The sequence below is a fragment of the Orcinus orca genome, chromosome 5 (genome assembly GCF_937001465.1).
Source record: "Orcinus orca chromosome 5, mOrcOrc1.1, whole genome shotgun sequence".
Classification (NCBI taxonomy): domain Eukaryota; kingdom Metazoa; phylum Chordata; class Mammalia; order Artiodactyla; family Delphinidae; genus Orcinus; species Orcinus orca.
The window spans coordinates 106,630,177-106,649,787 of NC_064563.1; the positions used below are offsets into that span (position 1 = coordinate 106,630,177).

The 19,611-nt window shown below is 33.2% G+C and overlaps 1 protein-coding gene across 4 annotated transcripts in view; it reads right to left on the minus strand.

The window, feature by feature from the left end:
* Positions 1-19,611, minus strand: part of ARL13B (ADP ribosylation factor like GTPase 13B) — a 75,251-nt gene that overhangs the window by 5,225 nt on the left and 50,415 nt on the right. For 3 of the 4 annotated variants that reach the window (XM_033433357.2, XM_049709702.1, XM_004272632.3), the window contains 6 exons: positions 16,663-16,768; positions 15,193-15,395; positions 11,936-12,050; positions 8,547-8,772; positions 6,056-6,172; positions 5,025-5,093 (listed from right to left, as the gene is read on the minus strand). In XM_033433357.2, the coding sequence (XP_033289248.1) occupies positions 5,025-5,093; positions 6,056-6,172; positions 8,547-8,772; positions 11,936-12,050; positions 15,193-15,395; positions 16,663-16,768 (836 nt within the window). The remainder of the gene's footprint in view (positions 1-5,024; positions 5,094-6,055; positions 6,173-8,546; positions 8,773-11,935; positions 12,051-15,192; positions 15,396-16,662; positions 16,769-19,611) is intronic. The other variant, XM_033433356.2, reaches the window with a different exon arrangement.

A 19,611-nucleotide genomic window follows, 5' to 3' on the forward strand; every position in this document is an offset into this window, starting at 1 on the left:
AGGTACAAACTTCCAGTTATAAAATAAGTAAGTACTAGGGATGTAATGTAAAGCATGATTAATTAATTAACACTGCTGTATGTTATATATGAAAGTTGTTAAGAGAATAAATCCTAACAGTTCTCATCACAAGGAAAAAGTTTCTTTTTCTTTTGTTTTTATCTGTATGAGATGATGGATGTTCACTAAGTTTATTGTGATAATCATTTTATGATGTATGTAAGTCAAGTCATTATGCTGTATACTTTAAACTTATATAGTGCTTTAAATCAATTATATCTCAATAAAACTGGAAGGAAAAAATAAAAAATAAATTAAATAATGAATCTGAATAAATTTCAATGTAAGAAAGAGAAACAGAAAATTACCATTAGGCAAATACCACAGTAATAATTATTGCAGACACAGTCCAATGATGGAGGCTAAAACTAGTAGGCTAAAGTTTGTGGAGAACAGAATATTTGCATAATTTCAAAGAATCACTTCTAAAATATTTACTAATTACAAAGAGGGAAAACAGTAACATTTTACAATGTGGCAAATACCACCTTATCCAAATGATCAAGGTTAACACCACCAGTAATGAGACATACCACCATCATGTACCCCCTATTTCAAACATTTTGAACATCAGTTTGGTTAAACAGTCAGATTTGCTCTTGTGTCATCAGTTTGGTTAAACAGTCAGATTTGCCTTGTGTCATCAGTTTGCAGCCTCTACCAGAGTGTACCATAGACAATACTTGATTTGCCACAGCTATATCATTACTTAACAAAAAAAAAATTTTTAAATAATAAACTATATACTCTTGCCTCTTTAAAAAAATTAGGAGAAAATGATTGTTCAAGCAACTATAAATTTAAAGCAACTACTAAGCTGCAATGATGCTCTAACAAATCTTAATGTAATAGTATAATATAATGAATTCAAAGTATGGATTTCAAAGCTGGACAGACCTAAGTTCACATCCTGATTTTGCCACTTACAGCTATGTGACCTTGGGGTATAAGTTCCTTACACAAAAAATTGCCCATCTTACAAGGCTATTAGAAGAATTAAAATGAGATAATGTACCTAAAGTGCTTAGCAACATGCCAGTCACATAGTATATACAGTTATTACTATTGCTATAATTAAAATTATAACACAGACAATTATTTGATAAATTTAAAGTATGCCTTTTCTAATTTCTTGATTTCAAAATTAATGAGAATTATAACACATAACAGAACTCAAGATTAAACCAGAATGAATACCGTTTCTATTATGTTTTACTTCTGGAATTTAAAAGTACCCTACTAAAAAGATAAATCACATACACATGGCAAGAAGTATCTTTTTCCCTCCCAAGAAATTATTTTTTTTGCAGTTGATTCTGTATTATTTCAGAATAATTCTGTATTTAATTTAATTCTGTATTTGATTTAATTTAATCATCACAAAGAAAAAGTTTCTTTTGATTAAATGTGATTCTGTATTTAACTGCCAGAATTAAACCAATTCTACACAAAATAGGTTTCTTATTGCCTTAAATGTAGGGGATATAAGTTGATCATAGTGCCCAACTGATATGACCAAATTAATTGACACCCATTTTTATAAAGGGCTTCAAACTTTTTAACATACAAAATTTAATCTTGATTCATATTTTAAGATTTGAAAATATTCTTTAGTTTTGCACTTGGTATTTTTGGCTAGCAGAATCTTGGATTTATTTCTCATAATGTATAACACGTAACATGTTGATAAAGTACCGATTGAGAGTATTTACAAAGTGAAGAATGCATCTGTCTTACCTGTTACACAGAGTGAAGTTTACAGAAAATAAAAGAAATTAGAAAAGTAATAAAATTAAATTGCCATCAAGGTAAATGTCTCTAATCAAAGAACAAATAAGAATCTGCCTTAATTCCTAATTTGACTACAACAAATTGTTTTTCATCTCAGTAAATTTTAAATGCCAAACCCAAATGTAGTTAACTTTTAATTATTTACCCTTGTTTGTCATGTATCTGTTGTCTACTTGCCATCAACCACATTCAAATAAATGTGTACAAAGTTAGGGAAGAGAAGAGAATGAGATTATAAAATTGGCAACTATCAGCATCTCAGATGAAAATCTCGTGATAAACACTAAAAACTAATTTAAGCTTTTTAATTAAAATTTTAAACTTATTATACCTACTTTCTTCTCCGTTAATGAAAGCAGAGTTGATTGTACATCTTTTTTTACCTAGATAAGGTATACTTTGCCTTAAAATTTATAAGAAATAATAATACAGATATTTAAAAACTTGTGAAGTTAGGATGTCTAATTCTTTGCTCTGAAAAGTTAAGTTTATTGATACATACTTAAAATTAACTGATATATTAGAACAATGGTGGTCTTAAACTTAACTGATTATAATTCTTTCCCAGGAGTTCTAATTTAAAAATAAATACAGGAAAGCAAAGAAAAACAAAGCAAAAACAAAAAACAACCTTTTTAGCCCATTTTCAACCTCTTTTTTACTTGCTTCTAACTATAATGTTCCCCCTAGATGCTACCATTAGTTCTTTTCTCCTTATTCTACATACTTTCCCTCAGAAACAGGAAACTATCATTCTTTCAACTGCATTCATTCAGTAACCTATTACAGAACAAAGCGTTCCTATTGTGCGATGACAACTGAAAAAACAAACAAACTACCTACATACCCTCCCACCCACCTGTGTCCCTTTTCTCCAGAGCTCCAGAATCTTATTTGTACTGGCTTATAGAAATTTTCAAATAGATAAGCCTACAGACACCTCCAGAGCAGGTTTCCTTCCTCCTCATGTATTTTCAGTCTTAGAAATAGCACCAACCTTCTAGCTCCTTGAGCCAAATAATTTCCTGTTCCTCTCTCCTTTTATCCCATACATCCATTCATTATATAGTACTTATAACTGTTCATATATTCCTTGCATACATTTTTATTCTCAATTCCAATTCTATCCTCACTTCTCACTCTGACTACTGCAACAGCTTCTAACTGGGATCCTTACTTCAGGTGTGACCACAATCTAGCCTATACTTTACATTGTGACAAAAATTATTATCCTAAACAATAAACCTTGTAATACTATTTCTCTGCTAAAAATGTATAGTGTCTCCTGTAAAATTATAGTGAGTCCAGACATCTTAACATACATGTGAGGCCCTAAACAATCTGGCTATAAGCCATAATTCAAAGATCAGCACTCTCTATAACTTTAAGCTTCCTCTTTCTTATCCATTCTACCCACATGAACCTAAGCTCTAGTCACAAGTAACTTCATACTATTTTCCAAATAAGCGATGTCTTTTCCCACCTCTCCACCTCTGAATAGTCTGTTCCTTCTACTTACTGACTCTTCTCATTCTTCAAAGAGCCAGTCCTAATACCACTTTCACTGTCTAGGCAGTTTGTGCACAGTACTCCAATTACACACCATAGAACCTTTTACCATATATTGTGAATTGTCACATATACTATAGTAAGCTGGAGTATTATCTTTTCTGTTAGACTAGGATCCCCAGAAAAGTAGAATTTACGTCTTATTCATCTTGGCATCACCAATGTTTCAGGTGGTGTCAGATACAAAACAGTTGTTTGTTGGATGCCCAATTCAGTAAGAAAAAATAGTACCTGTTATATGAGAAATTAATATTTTTCTCTATATACGTGTATTTATATATATTCACTGTGTTGTTAGAAACAATTAGGTAATGCTAATATATCTGTGTATAAACACATGCACACATGTATTTATACACACATATATTAGCATTATCTAATTGTTTCTAACAACACAGTGAATATTTAAACTGATAATGCAGTCTAGCATACACAATTTCAGAGTGTAATAAAACAGGAATTAACCTATTATAGTCAATAAAAACATCATGATGTAAAGTCAGCAACCAAAAAGACATGTGATTTCACTGTAATTTTGATATGGTCTAAGGACAAACTTTCTGTCTTTAGAATTGAAAAAAACCTTTTAATTTTCACTAATGATTATGAAGAAATATTTCATTATTGACACAGTATTCAGAAAAAGAAAGCAACCAGCACATTTAAATTTATATACTTTTTGAATAAAATATTTTATACAGTTCAATATAATTTCAAATTATATATAAGGCTTTTCTAAAGATTAAACTTCTGATTTTTTTTTTCCCTAGTAAATGGGTCTTCTTAGGAAACCAAGTTCTAGATCAGGTAAACAGAGCTATCAGAAAGGAAATGAAATGTTCTTGATAAAGAAGTTTATTGAGTTACTATATATATATATATATAAAATTATCCTTCTGCATTTTAGAAATATTTTATTAAAAGAATCTGGGCTGATGGTCTGAAATCAGAACTTCTGCCTATTGTATAAGGCAGTTCTCTACTCCCAACTGTCCTTTCTTTGGTTTTCCAGGTGAAGTTCTTATGCCCTATACTGGCTGTACTAAACCTTGTGTTAATTTCATCCAAAAAAAAGTGTTTTCTTTAGTCAATGAAGCCTTTAGTAACTTTCTATTTAGCTGAACTTTATTTGGCTTACTGATTTGGTCTCTGATCTTACAAACTGTGTTACTCTTTACTTCATTGTAATATACAGCAGCTGAGTATCATTAGAAGCAGAGAAAGAACAATTATGCGACATTATCATTGAGTATATTGAGCATATATAGGACAATGAAGTTTTTAACACTATAAATGTACTGTCTCATATTTAAGATATTTAAAACTCTTTCCCTTTCACAACTATTTACATTAATATATAATGGATAAACACAAGCTCTGACGGTCTTTACCTCTGTATTCTAAGGTAAAGGTCAAATCAAATTATATAGAGGCAAAGGGCACTTAAGAATAAAAAAATAAATAAATGAAAAAAAGTGGAGTATAATGAAAAAGGATGGTTGTGGATTTGAAAGGCTTCCAAAAGTAAAAGTTTGTTGAAGTAATGAGGTAAAGAAAAGTGAATGTGATACGTAGAGCTTTGAAAACTGATCCTTTTGCATTACCATTATGACGTGTTTCACCAAGAGGCTCAAGTTTTGGAAGTCTAGTGACTTTGGGGGTTCCCCAGCCAACTAAAGAAAAAGAAAAACATTTAAAAACACTGTTAAACAATATCTCTTTAGGTCTGTTGAGAGGATCCCTTTCTTGACAGGAATGTATATAACTTCAATATCAATTCATATATACTGAATGATGCAGTACTGAATAACCATAAACCCATTTTAAATGGCTTCTATTTAAAAATGTAATTATAGGTTGGTAATATCTGCTTAAAATTTTTATTTACCTTTCATTAAAAATATAAGCATCCTCACTACCATCATAAATAACCTTAGGCTACTATTCTAACCCCCAACAGAGACTAAAAGAAATGTACACTTATTAAATGGAATACTAGAAATGAGTCTTAAAATAATTCTCAAAGGAAAATGTTACCATCTAAAGCCTTCTAGCAGGGCTAAAAGGAAACTATAAATATATACGTTTGATATTTATTGAGTATGTGAGGTACTATGCCCAGTGCTAAAAAATTACGATTATTGTGCAGTTAGTATGTCCCAGTGCTTTATATGCAGTATTCCACTTAATCCTCGTAACAGCTTAGAAGGTCGGCATGAATGTTGGAAATATAATGGAAACACTCACACATCTTGGTTTCAAATGTTAACTTTCAGGATGAAAGATCTAATTTTTTAAAAGCTCATGTTAGCCATCCATTCCTTAAATTCCTTTTAGCAATCTGGGTACTGATATTTCAAATAGGACTTGAATCCATTATAAGAAGTGCTTAGGTAAAGTTTTCTTATTAATTTTTACTTATTTTTTTACTTTCATAAAACATTTTTTCTGAAAAAAAAAGCAACAGATATTTACGTTGATAAATTCTGAACAAAGTAGATGGAGCAAAAAATTCTACCTTTTTCACAATTCACAAGATAATAAATATACTGAATGAAAACTGCATAATTTCTTTCTTTTTCTTCAATGTTTAAAGCAGTATTTCTAAATTCAGTATCAACATCAATTAACTCACCAGGAGGAGGAGGTGGGGGTGGCGTTGGACTCTTAGGAACAGAGTCATCTGTATTAACAGGTTCTACACGGTGGCTCCTTTTCATTCTTAGCTTCTTAGTTTTCTTTTTACTGTTATCTGTAAGAATATAAACATGAAACTTTATGCCTCTGTGAAGAAGTTACTTCTATAATAAAAACTAAAGAACAGAATTAGAATATTGATATTATTATTACCATAGGAATATATCTTCAATTCAACTTAAAAATTGTTACCAATAATGAACTGTGAACTTGCCTTTACTAAGAATAAATTTTTAAGTGATGGTTTATTGGATTGATGATTGATGAATATGACACAAATGGCAAAAAGCCATATTTTAAGTTCTATGAAAGGTGATTTGGAATACAAAAAAAGTCGGTATTTCCAAAAGTAATATTTTTTTCCCCAAATATCATACTAAGTAAATGGAATTATCTAACTGCAGGGATTTCCATGAAACTCAGAATGACCTGGAGAAAAAGGAGAGGAATTGGTTTGTCTCAGTAGGATATACAGAATGATTCTAGGTATAAGTCCAAAAATAATCCTTTGAAATGTGAAAAAACACCCCAATCAAATCTAAACACATTATCCATGAAAATAACCCCCAAATAAGATACGCCCAATATAAATATATGTAACCAAAACTCACATTGTTAGACGTTACAGAATTGAATTTGTAATCTTTCTAAAAATAACTATTTACAGATTCTCACTTAAGCACATATGAACATTTTAAGTGCATCTGTGTTGTTAACATGTAAACTTTAACAACGTGAACCAGGATGGCACAGTAGTTAAATAACCAAACATCACAGTCACTGAAATATTTTCACTGACAATCCCAAATTGCTAAATTTATATATACAATACATTTTCTAAAATGGAAATTATCTGTTACACAACAAGCAGCCAACATCTATGAAACCTATAAAGCAATGAGAAATACAAATATATTTAGAAACATTATTTTTCTAAGTAAATTAGTATCACTTGAGACATTTTACTCTAGATAGAAACAGAGACATCTTTTTACAATTAAAGCTGTAAGCTTTACAGCTGGGAGAAAGGAAAGAGAACCTCCAGAACCATATGGTACTTTCGGATGGGCAGTAGAACAGGGTCATGGACAAGCATAGGATACGAAGCAGAGGACCTGAAGTTGAGGGAAGTGTGTCTCAGTACAGCCACAGATGAGACGTATGATCTTAAATTACTCAACCTCTCCAAGGCCCTGGTTTCCTATTCTGTATAATGAGAATAATGTACCCGAGGACTGCTATGGTAAATAGCATAGTGCTGTGTTAAATAATATTTTCAAATCATCTACCAAATCATTTTGTTCTTTAACAACATATTAGTGTTTGAAAGAGTTCTTCCAATATATTGAGAGGCCACTTTAAGTCTACTTTTTGTTTTACACTGTTGATAGAGCGATATGTGTACAAATGTGGCTACCCTAACTTCCCAAATACAAAACTATAACTTTCAAATCTAATTATTTCTATATAGCAAAATATCCATTGAGCTAATCTGCAGCTCAGGGACTGAGATCTTATTTTCATAAACTCTTTGATACTGTACAAAAATTCTTATATACCATGGAACCATATTGCTAACTAGGAATGGCAAGGAAGCAATGATTATTGGGTATTTCCCATGTGTCAGGCCCTGTGCTAGGAACACCATAGGGTTACTTTTATTATAAGTAAACCTAAAAGCCTGGTGAAAAAAAAGATGACAACCCCATTTTAGAGAGGAAACGAAGACTGAAGAATACTATATAACGTAACATATATCTAGTAGGTGAGAAAGTCTGGATGCTACCCCAGGATGTCTTGAGTCCAAAGGCAGAGGCTCTCTCTATGATACCAAAAGATGTGAACTTCCTGTTAAATTACACAACTACTTAGAAAAAGTAAAATAATTATGAATTGAAGATGTTGTATAATATTAAAATAAGAGTAATATGGCTTTGATAAAACTTTCAAAATGTTCAATTGATTATGTCTGCATCCTATAGAAATAACAAGCAAATGAAGGAATTGATGCTGATCATAACATTATGAGGATTAAGAAAAACAAAACAAACCTCCAAAAGCTTTAAAGGTTTTAAATATGTTCCAAAGATTCCTGGGGCTGTGCAATATTCCAAATTTTTGAAAATGAATTTTCAGCTGAAATTCTTTTAAGTTACAAAGGACTAGATTTTAAGGCATCATGAATAAAAACATAAATTAGCAAACTAATGATTACCTAAAATTCAAGAGAAAACCATGATAAATAATGCATTTGGAGATGAAAAGTCTTGCGATACATTTTTTATGAAAATAATCATGACAAATGAAAGAGGTATTTTTAAGTTTTATATATATTATTTATGTTATATGTAATATATAAAACTTAAAAATAAATTAAATAAATATAAAAAAAATAAATATATATATATTTTAATAACTAGATTTATCACCTGATTCTGATGACTGCTGGTCTGTCTCATCTTCATTTTCCAACTGCTGTGTTAATGCCTCCTTATAATTTTCTACTATTCCAAACCCATTGTTTTTTTGGCTACTGTCACTGATCTGGCTCTGTGTCTCTATTTGCTCATGCTCCATTTTATGTTTCAGGGGACAGCCATCACTGTCTTCCTCCACATTTTGCCTCTTTTTCTCTCTTTCAAGTTTTTTTTCATTCTGCCAAAAATGAAATATATCATTGTTAATATAATAGTCATATCTAAGATAGTTTTAAGGGAGAAATCAAATAATCCAAGAGCATTCTGTAACTTTCAGGCAATGTGATATTTCTATTAAAAATTATTTGTTGAATCTATCATTAAAGCATGCTAATTGTCAAACATTCAGAAAACAGAGATAGTATAAAGAAAGGAAACAAATATGACCAGTAGTTCCACAATCTAGAGATGACCACTGTTTGACGTATAGTCACAAAGAGGTGCTTTTCTTTGCCTACCCCACACATGTACAGACATACACCATCCACAAACATACATAAATGTGATTGATTATATATACATATTTATGTAAATTTTTAAACAAAGAATTGAAATTTTAATTTAAAAATATACATTTCTTTCTTTGTCAATAAACCTATAAAGTGCTTAGAATATTGCATGACACATACATAGTAAAGTGTTAGCTATGAAAATATTATATAATGCTATATGTGTAAGCCATTACTACTTTCATCAATTATATAATCGTTTTGAATGGTTCTATCATCTTATTTTACCAATACCTAATCAATGGACAAAGAAGAGATTTTCAACCTTTCACTATTATAAGAAATATAATCATTGAATTACTTCTTTAGAATAAATTCCTAACAGTCAAGCTGTTGGATCAATGAGTAAGCACAGTTTTAAATGTGCCATACTACAAACTTTCCTTCAGAAAAACTAAAGTAAAATTACACCACAGGCAAAGGGTTGAGAGAGTGTATTTTCCCTTTTTTTTTTTTTTTTTTTTTGCCTCGCCACTCGGCACGTGGGATTTTAATTCCCCAACCAGGGATCGAACCCACACCCCCTACAGTGGAACCACAGAGTTTTAACCACTGGACTGCCAGGGAAGTCCTCCCCGTGACATCCTTTTAATGCTTTTTTAATCATTATCAATCTTTTACATCTCTGCCAAACTAATAAATATTTTTTACCTCAGTGTTGATTTGATTTATCATTGAATATTTTTATTATCAATACAACTGAAGATAAGTTATTAAATATGCTTATTGCCATTTTAATTTTTTCTTTAAGGAACTACCCATGATAACCCAATGCTCATTTTTCTACTAGTCTCATTATTTACACAGTAATATTTTAAGGGTTCTTTTTTTGTTGTTCCCTGGGTCTCAAATATTTTTCATTAGGATTAGCTTGGGTTTTTTTTCTGTCTTTAACTCTGTAGAACATCTCTTTAAATACTGAATATAATATGATCTACCGATTTTTCACTTTATGATTTGTGGCCTCATTGTCCTGCTTTGAAAGTTTCAACCTCCTCCAAGTATATACCAATGTCTAACTTTATTCTGTGAGTATTTTTAAGGCTTCTTTTTTTATACATTTAAGTCTTTTGAAATTTAATTTGGTATACAGTGTTCAATAATTTTACTTTTTTCCAAATGACTGTTCAGTTGTCCCAATATCCTTTTCTCCCAGATTTGAAATGCCACATCTATCTTACACTAAATGCTTATATATAATTTGGTTTGTTACTATTGTTTCATTGATCTGTTTGTCTATTCTGGAACCAATACCTCACCATTTTTATTGTCTGTGATAAAATCAAAGGAATGAATGTAAGGTAATATTTTAAAGGAGAAGTTTTATGGGGAAGAAAAGAAAATTTGCCTGGTAAAAAAGAGACTATGGATAATTTATTTCCATTTATTTCATTCCTTTACTGATGATCTTCTTAAAATTACTGTATTTTAAAAGCATAATAACTGTACTTTCCCCATGCCACTAATTAATTCAGGGACTTCAATATAAGATATTCTGTGCTGCATACCAGTATTGTTCATATCTTTATATCGTGAAAAATACAATGTTGGTAGAAGTGCTAAGGCCTTCCAAGTAATTTACAACCATGGTACTATAAAATAATTGGTCATTATTTATAAGGTGAGCTTTATTACACATATAGAGTAAATCAATGTTTCAAAGTAAAAAACCAAACTTGATTTTCTTTTCCTCTACCAATATTTTTAAAAGAATATAAAACTTGACAAACACAATATTTAATAGTATGGACACAAAACAATAGCTCAAGTTATTAAGACTGCTTTACTATACTTAGAAAAGTACACGCATAAGGTAAATGTAATGGGGTTAATTAAAAGATTAAATACAGCTAACCTTCTAGTATCTAACTAACTTCAGACCAAATATCTCATATTACCAACTATTTTGCAAACACAAAGCAACACCAAAAACTCTACACTCATCTTCTTACCTGTGGAGCTGCCTCCCTCCTCAGCAGCAGCCCCAAGGAAGAAATAATCATCCACCTTTCCGGATGAGTACCTGTGTGGAAGGAGGCAGTGACAGGGAAGAGGAATAGAGGACATACAGGCGGGTCCAGCAAGCCACCTGCCACATTAAGCTCTGAGGGAACGGAGAGGAGATTTAGGAAGCTCTGCCACTGAGGAGGCATAGCTGCTGAAGGTGATTAAAGCAGGGCCAATGCAAACTCCAAACACCAGCAGCAAATGAAAACGAAGACACAGAGAGACAGACACGGACGGATGGACACACACACACACACACACACACACACACACACATAAAACCCCATAACTTCTTCATGATTAAAATCTATACATTAATTTTGGTAAAACTTCTGACATTTAAAATTAAAATAAATAATATTCAGATATAAGAGGATTTATTATAGTCTCAAACATTAAGTATCCTAGGAAAATAACTAGAAAATCATTTATGTACTATAATGCACCATAAGCATCTAAATATTACTGTAAAGGGATAGTAATAGCAATACAGGGATAAAGATAATGTAAATATGAGTCAACATACTATTATCATATGAAATAAGTGACAAAAAAAATTTATCAGAACAGTAACTGTGATAGTTGCTACATTCAATCTTTATTTTCATTCTCAGTTAATTCTGAAGTCATCTTCCCTTTTTATACTAGATCAGAAGGTAAATTTGAAGAGGAAGAAAAAGCAGCAAACCTTTAACCCATCTCCCCCATTTAATTTCTTTTACAAATAATCAACCTCTGGTGAAATACTTCTATCTCCCTGCCTCCTTTCTGAACTTCCAACTTTATAACTTAAGACATAAAAATTACATTTGCCACCATCCATACCTCAATGATTACAGATGTTATCGGCTGGAAAGGATTAACAATAATTGGTTCTGGGTCCAACTCAGCCAGACCACTGGTTCCATCGAGTTCAGCCTGCTCTCGCTCTCTTTGTTCTCTATTGTTTGAGGGAAAAAAATCGGAATTCCTTATGAGAAAATGCTGAACCATGTTTAAGAACATTTCCAATAGGTTTAAGGCTATTGAATTCAGTAATTTAAACATCTGGACATGGCTTTGAATTACTGAGAGATTTTCAGATATCTTTATGCAGGTAACAGGCCACTATCCCCATGTAAAGATTAATCATTTGAATTTTAAAAGAAAGAAATGCTGACAGGACTTCCCTGGTGGTGCAGTGGTTAATAATCTGCCTGCCAAGGTAGGGGGCATGGGTTCGATCCCTGGTCCGGGAAGATCCCACATGCCGCAGAGCAACTATGCCCATGTGCCACAACGACTGAGCCTGTGCTCTAGAGCCGGCAAGCCACAACTACTGAGCCCATGTGCCACAACTACTGAAGCCCGCGTGCCTAGAGCCTGTGCTCCACAACAAAGAGAAGCCATCGCAATGAGAAGCCTGTGCACCACAAGGAAGAGTAGACCCCGCTGGCTGCAACTAGAGAAAGCCTGCACGCAGCAATGAAGACCCAACGCAGCCAAAAAGAAAGAGAGAGAGAGAGAGAGAGAGAAAGAAAAAAAAAAAAGAAATGCTGACAAAAATGACATTCCCTATGATTGAGTTCTTAACATCAGTGATGCATATTAATTATTTTCCTATGTAACGAGGGTTTATATTTATCAATTTATTAATTACCCTCCCAAACAAATGCTGTCCTCTTCACTGATGTTAACCAGATAAATAAGTCCTGTTGTTAACCTTCATCTTAAGAGCTGTGTCTAGTTATATATCATAAATGAACTAGATAACAACTGTTGCTTTGCATAAGTAGAAGAGGCTATAGAAATAAGCTGCCCTATATCACTTAGATTAAATAAGTTTTTGTATATTAGTTACTACTGAGAATTTTATTACTCTGTGATTTAAAGCTAATGTTGCCCCATAGATGAAGGTAATAAGTTACTAAAAGAAGCAGCTGAAGATAGGAACATAACTATTGTAGATCTGCAATGAGACTGTATAATAATAGTATATAGTATAACAATGTCAATGTCCATTACTACAGCACTTATTAATTAAGTTCTATGATGGAAAGATATATACTTTCATTCTGAACCTAGGAAGCCAAAATTTAGAGATCTGCAATTTACTACTTCTGTGACCTTGGATATCTATCTGGATACCTGAGCCTCTGCCTTCCCATAAATGTGGATAAAATACATAGTTCATAGGGTTATTTCAGGTAAAGTAATATATGTGAAAGCACTCTGTATATAAACATACTTACAGGACAGTCATTATTTTTTTTTATTTTTATTTTTGGCTGCGTTGGGTCTTTGTTGCTGTGAGCGAGCTTTCTCTGGTTGTGGTGAGCACGGGCCACTCTTCATTGCAGTGTGTGGGCTTCTCATTGCAGTGGCCCCTTTTTTGCTGAGCACGTGCTCTAGGCGTGCGGGCTTCAGTAGTTGTGGCACACGGGCTCAGTAGTTGTGGCTTGCGGGCTCTAGAGTGCAGGCTCAGTAGTTGTGGTGCATGGGCTTAGTTGCTCTGTGGCATGTGGGATCTTCCCGGGCCAGGGCTCGAACCCATGTCCCCTGCATTGGCAGGCGGACTCTCAACCACTGCACCACTAGGGAAGTCCCAACAGTCATTAATGTTACTCATTTATTAGTAAGCAATTTCAGGTATCTGGTATTAATATACTATTTTCAGATACCAATAATAGCTTGTTTTACTGTTTTTTCAAAAATATCCAAACCAACAAAAAATCCAAACCTATTAGATTGTATTTAACAATAAAAAGTTTTTTTTTAATTACTCCTGTCTAAATTTAATTATGCAGTCTCTGTTCAACAGAAGACGACTCAGACCACAAGTGGCATGGCTAGGAGAAAGGAGGAAAGGGGAATGGGGTACCAGAAAAGCCTGCCATAACATGACCTGGAATATCTTTATGGAAAAAGTAAAAACTTGAAAAAAAATACTAATTAGATTTCTTTTACCCAGCTCAATTTTTTTTGTTCTTTTTGTTCTTCTAAGTAGAGAAAAAGCAAAGAAGGCTTTAGAAAAGTATGGCCATATATTTTATTTTTATAAATACATGGAAGGCATATTTGTATGAATGACTGGTTGTACTGAGCTTTATATCATGAAAATATACACTAGAATAGAAAATAAAGATTCTCATAGGAACTAAAACCTCATATTGTTATCAAGAGAGACTGAGATGACTGACCTACTCATGTTATTGAGCCCTTGAGGACAGAAGAGTTATCTCTCCAAATATTTTCCTTTAAGTCCTATCTCTGAATTAAATGAAAGATACCAGTAATCAGAGGATTTCCTTGACAGCATAAAGGAGCACCTCACCAAGGGCAGTTAGTGAGTTCTTGCCTACCAGACTGCAACTGTTAAAGTAAATGGAAGGCCAATATTACTTAGGTAGATGGAAGACCACTTTGGATCTCACAGGAGCTCACTTAGAAATCTTTTTGTTTCTTCCCTCCCCTGCCATGTAAGTGGAGAAAGAAAGAGAAATCTTGGGATTAAGAAGTAAATTCAACTTCTAATCAAATCTGAGTACTTTCTTCCAGCATTAACATTATTATAACTGATTCTGTGGTAGAATTTACATAAACATTTTTTTTTTAATTTAGGGTTTGCTAAACTTATTTTTAAAATTTCCCTTTAGGCAACATATTTTTAAAATAATTTTAAAAACATATTTTAAAACCTGAGATAGTGCAATTTAGTCCACTTTCAGACAAAACTAGTGTTGAAGATCAGAGTTTGCTTCAGCTGGCTGATCCACTAACTGCTTACCTTCTATCTTTGCTGGGACTAATGAAGGATTTCTCAGTCTACTGACATATTCTTTGCTATGGGAAACTGTCCTGTGCATCACAGAATGTTTAGCAGCATCCCTGGCCTCTTCCCACTAGATGCCAATTGTGCTATCAACCAAACTTAGAACCCTATCAACCAAACTTGTGCAGGTCTACAGAAATAAAAAATTTACCTAGTATCTTCCTTCATACAAAAAGAGGAACCTAAATAGACAAAACTAAAAAAATTATTAATAAAAGTGTGGTGTTTTTGATTTTTCATATGCACTGTGCTACAAAATTAATCTACCTACCTTTCTTCTCGTAATTTTCGTACTCTCTCAGCCCGCTCTCGGTTCTCTTGTTCCTCAAGAGCACGTTGTTCTGCTGTGTCTTTTTGGATGCGCTCATTTAAGGCATCAAAGTCTCTTGCAATGATATGTAGCAACCAATAAAGGCCTTTTTTAATGGACTTGTCAATTTTCTTTCCATATCCCAAGACTGCTGAACAAGGTTCCTTAAAAACAGCAATTTATTTGACTTAAAGATTAAAACTAAAAGATCTCTACAAAAATTTATTCATAAACCATTAAGATATAATTACTGGCGAATCAAAATTAATTAAACCAAAAAAAATTTTTTTAATTAAAAAAATTTTTAAAATTAATTAACCCATTAAATTAATGATATGAAGCACCTGCTTCAACTTACAAAACACACCTTTGCAATGATCACTACATTAGTATGTACCTAGGAGTGGAAATATTTTATGGATTATATCTGTAAGTTTTGAGAGCGATTATGACACAAGAAGTTAACAGTTAAATTTTAAACAAACTCACTGACAAAACTGAACTTACAGAAGAAAAATACCCTTACTTATAAAAAATCGCAGAAAGTTTTAATTTGTTATACCAGGGAATTTATGGCAGTACACATCGTTTTTTTGGTTTTTAATTTTTTTTTTGCGGTACGCGGGCCTCTCACTGTTGTGGCCTCTCCCATTGCAGAGCACAGGCTCCGGACGCGCAGGCTCAGCGGCCACGGCTCACGGGCCCAGCCGCTCCGCGGCATGTGGGATCTTCCCGGACCGGGGCACGAACCCGTGTCCCCTGCATCGGCAGGCGGACTCTCAACCACTGCGCCACCAGGGAAGCCCTTTTTTTTTTTTTTTTTGCTGCACCGCACAGCTTGTGGAATCATAGTTCCCCACCCAGAGATCGAACCTGCACCCTTGGCAATGAAAGTGTGGAATCTTAACCACTGGACTGCCGGGGAGCTCCCAGTAACCATCTTTTACGATTGACAGCCTAACAATCGTTTTCTGAAACCAGAATAAATGATTAAATCCTCAGTCCATCTTCTCAAGACTGTATGATAACTCTCCTGATATAATTTTTTAAAATTCATTATAAACTTCTCCTAAGTATAAATTTTGTATTTATACTTTTACCATTTTATAAAATTTATAGCATGATGTTTGTATAGCTTACAGGTCCTGTCAGCAATGTCTTAAACAAAGGAAAACCTAAAGTCTTTGAAATCATGAAAGATAGTTTATAGAAGTCAGTAACAACTAAATAGAAAACAAATATCACTGTAATAAATAATATCAAATGAACAGTGAGAACTGTTAAAAAACAGTGAGAACAGGTTAAAAAAATTTTAAAAAAACACTAATAAATTATTTTGTTAGCTACCTACCCCCTAATTGCTTATCACCTTTACAAAAACTAAGTTATACCGAACATAATTCATAGGGCAGAAGAACCCCCAAAACTTACTATTTGACATAAGCACTTGTGCTCATTGACCAGTTTTTCCAGAGACAGGCATTCAATCACATCAGCTTCTCCTAAAGCCCCTTCCTTATCTTGTTTATTTGCCAACCTAGAGAGACATAAGTAGTTTTATAGCAAATATATAATCAGACAGCCACTTAAAAGACGTTTTGACCATGTTCTTATTCCAAAGTTTTAACCCTACTCATTACAGAACATACTGGTTTTAGAGAGTAGTGTACAATTTCTTTCTTTCTTTTTATTGCCGCTAAAGTAAGTCTGTAAGAATTGGCCTATAAAAGGGAAATCAGGTAAAGAGAAGTGTCAAGAAAACAAGCAATAGGTCAACAGGCCAACAAAAAAAGTACAAATAGAAAAAGAAGTGGACTAGTTTCCACAGCACTCAGCCATCAATTCCAACTTTCACATTAATTATATCCTTCCCTTAAAATACACTGCATCATGATGTAAAGGCTCTTATCCCATGTCCTTTTCTTCTTAAATACAATCTGTATCATGTTTTAAATACCCAAATATTCATTCAGAGCTTGTATTATTTGAGCTCACCTGTATTTCCACCGTGTGAGTGTGTCCATATAAATGTGCAATTTACTGGAGAAGTGAGGCCACTTTTATCTAATTTACTTAGCATAGCACTGTGCATAGAAAACCTTACACTCAATTAGGAACAAACTGAGGAACAACAAATGAAAAAAACAAAATAAGTTTAAAAAAAATAGGGGGCTTCCCTGGTGGCGCAGTGGTTGAGAGTCCGCCTGCCGATGCAGGGGACGCGGGTTCGTGCCCCGGTCCGGGAGGACCCCACATGCTGCGGAGCGGCAGGGCCCGTGAGCCACGGCCGCTGGGCCTGCGCGTCCGGAGCCTGTGCTCCGCAACGGGAGAGGCCACACAATGAGAGGCCCACATACCGCAAAAAAAAAAAAAAAAAAAGGAATTACCACAAAATACCACTATTTGCCTATCAGATGGCAGAGGTCAAAAAGTTGAATAAAACACTGTCTTGGTCAGGGTTTGATATATGTTTCAGGCAAATATATATTATTTAATAAGTACATAGTAAAATTAATGAACCCTATCACCTATCTTTAAAAATTATCAGTTTTGTACCATTCTTGCTCATCTACGTATCTTCCACTTCCCCCATCAGTCATATCACGTCACCCCATAATTTAAAAATTAAAAAATATTACAATATCACTATCACACCTAAGTTCTTAAAAAAATTAATATTCCTCAATATCTTTTTACAAGTGCTATGTCCAAATCCAGATCCAAACCAGATACATATTACTACAATTTATTCTTTTAATTGTTTTTGAATCAGTATCACCCCCGACGCCAACACCTCCCATTCCTGCAACACTATGACCAACACTTCTTTTCCTCCCATGACATCTATCTGTAAAACAAAACAAGTCATTTTTCTATAGAATCTCCCATGTTTAGGATTTGGCTGATATCTTCCTTATGAAGTCATTTAACATACACACCCTGTATTTCCTGCATCTAGTAGTTAAATATACAGGCTGGATGGCTTTCAAGTTGAAATATTTTGGCAAGCATATTTCATAGATGCTGCTAGTACTTAGGAGGCATTTAATATCTGAGTGCACCACTTTCAGTGATGGTTAAATGGATCCATGGATTCATGCTGCAGTCAGCCTGATTTGTCCAAAATAAAGTTTTCCGTTAAACTTTCATCTAATGGTTTTAACAACCATTAATGACCTGTGTTTAATACCATTATCATATAAGTGGCTATAAAATCATGACTTTTTTAGTTCTGTATTCCATTTGCACTAACTAGCTGGATTTTTGCTAAAGAGTAAGTTTTCATTAACTACTTGGTGACTCAAGTACAATTCAGAGAAAAGTCAAGATAAATATTTGATCCTTTGCCTTCATTTCCTAATTTTCATAATAATGAACTGATGTCCTATTAACCTCCAAAGGTGATCAAGTTGCTTTCTTTGGTTTGTGGGAGATATCATTATGGACTCATGGATTTTTAAAATATATTAGATGTTTCAACTTATTATAGTTACTGTTCGTTTTGAGGCTCAAAGTTACCCATTTTTGGTTAGTGGGAGTCCCTTTTGTGTTGGCTCCTGTTTTCTTTTGGTACAACTCCAAGAGTCTTTGATAGCTTCTTTGCTTTTTTGTAAGAAACAATGGTCCAGACCTGAACTCATCCAATTCCCTAAAGAGCCCTGGTTCCTTTTAGTATGAACTGGTATTTTAAAGACCACAATCTGGGCACTTCTGGACATTTATCGTTATTGACTTGCCATTGCTCCTAGACCATTTCAGTGGACAAAGCTAGGAAAAATATAGTTTTTAAGAAACAAAAAATTAAGTCATGAGGTCATACTGATTTTTCCATTTTAAATCAAATATTACCAAGTTTTTACTTAGCTTCTTAATTTGTATCTTTTTCCTTATGCTGAAAACTACAGTTCCTAATAACGCCATCATTAACTATTTGCTCTCTCCTATGAGTTTCAACATAATTATACCAACATTATTACTAAAAATAACACTACTTAATGCACATTAAGATCCCTTTGTGGTTATTCTTGTCTATAAGATATATCCCACAAGAGATGCAGTCAAAATACTGATTCTAAAATTATTTGAAGTAATCCTTCTCTGTGCCGTTATGTCACCATCTAGATACATAACTAGGTTCATTTGTTTCAGGCTGCTTTTGTTTTTTAAAGATAGTTTTATTCTTTATGTTAAGATTTAATTTTTAAAACACTTATATGGTTCCAAATTCAAACTATAAAAACAAAATGAAATCAGAAAAAAATATTTTCCCTCTCTCTCTCTTTCCCACTATTCTTCCTAGTCTCCTATAGGTAACCATTTTCATTAGTTTTTTTTCTTGATTATTATACTATTTTTAATTGTAAGTGATTTACAATGCTT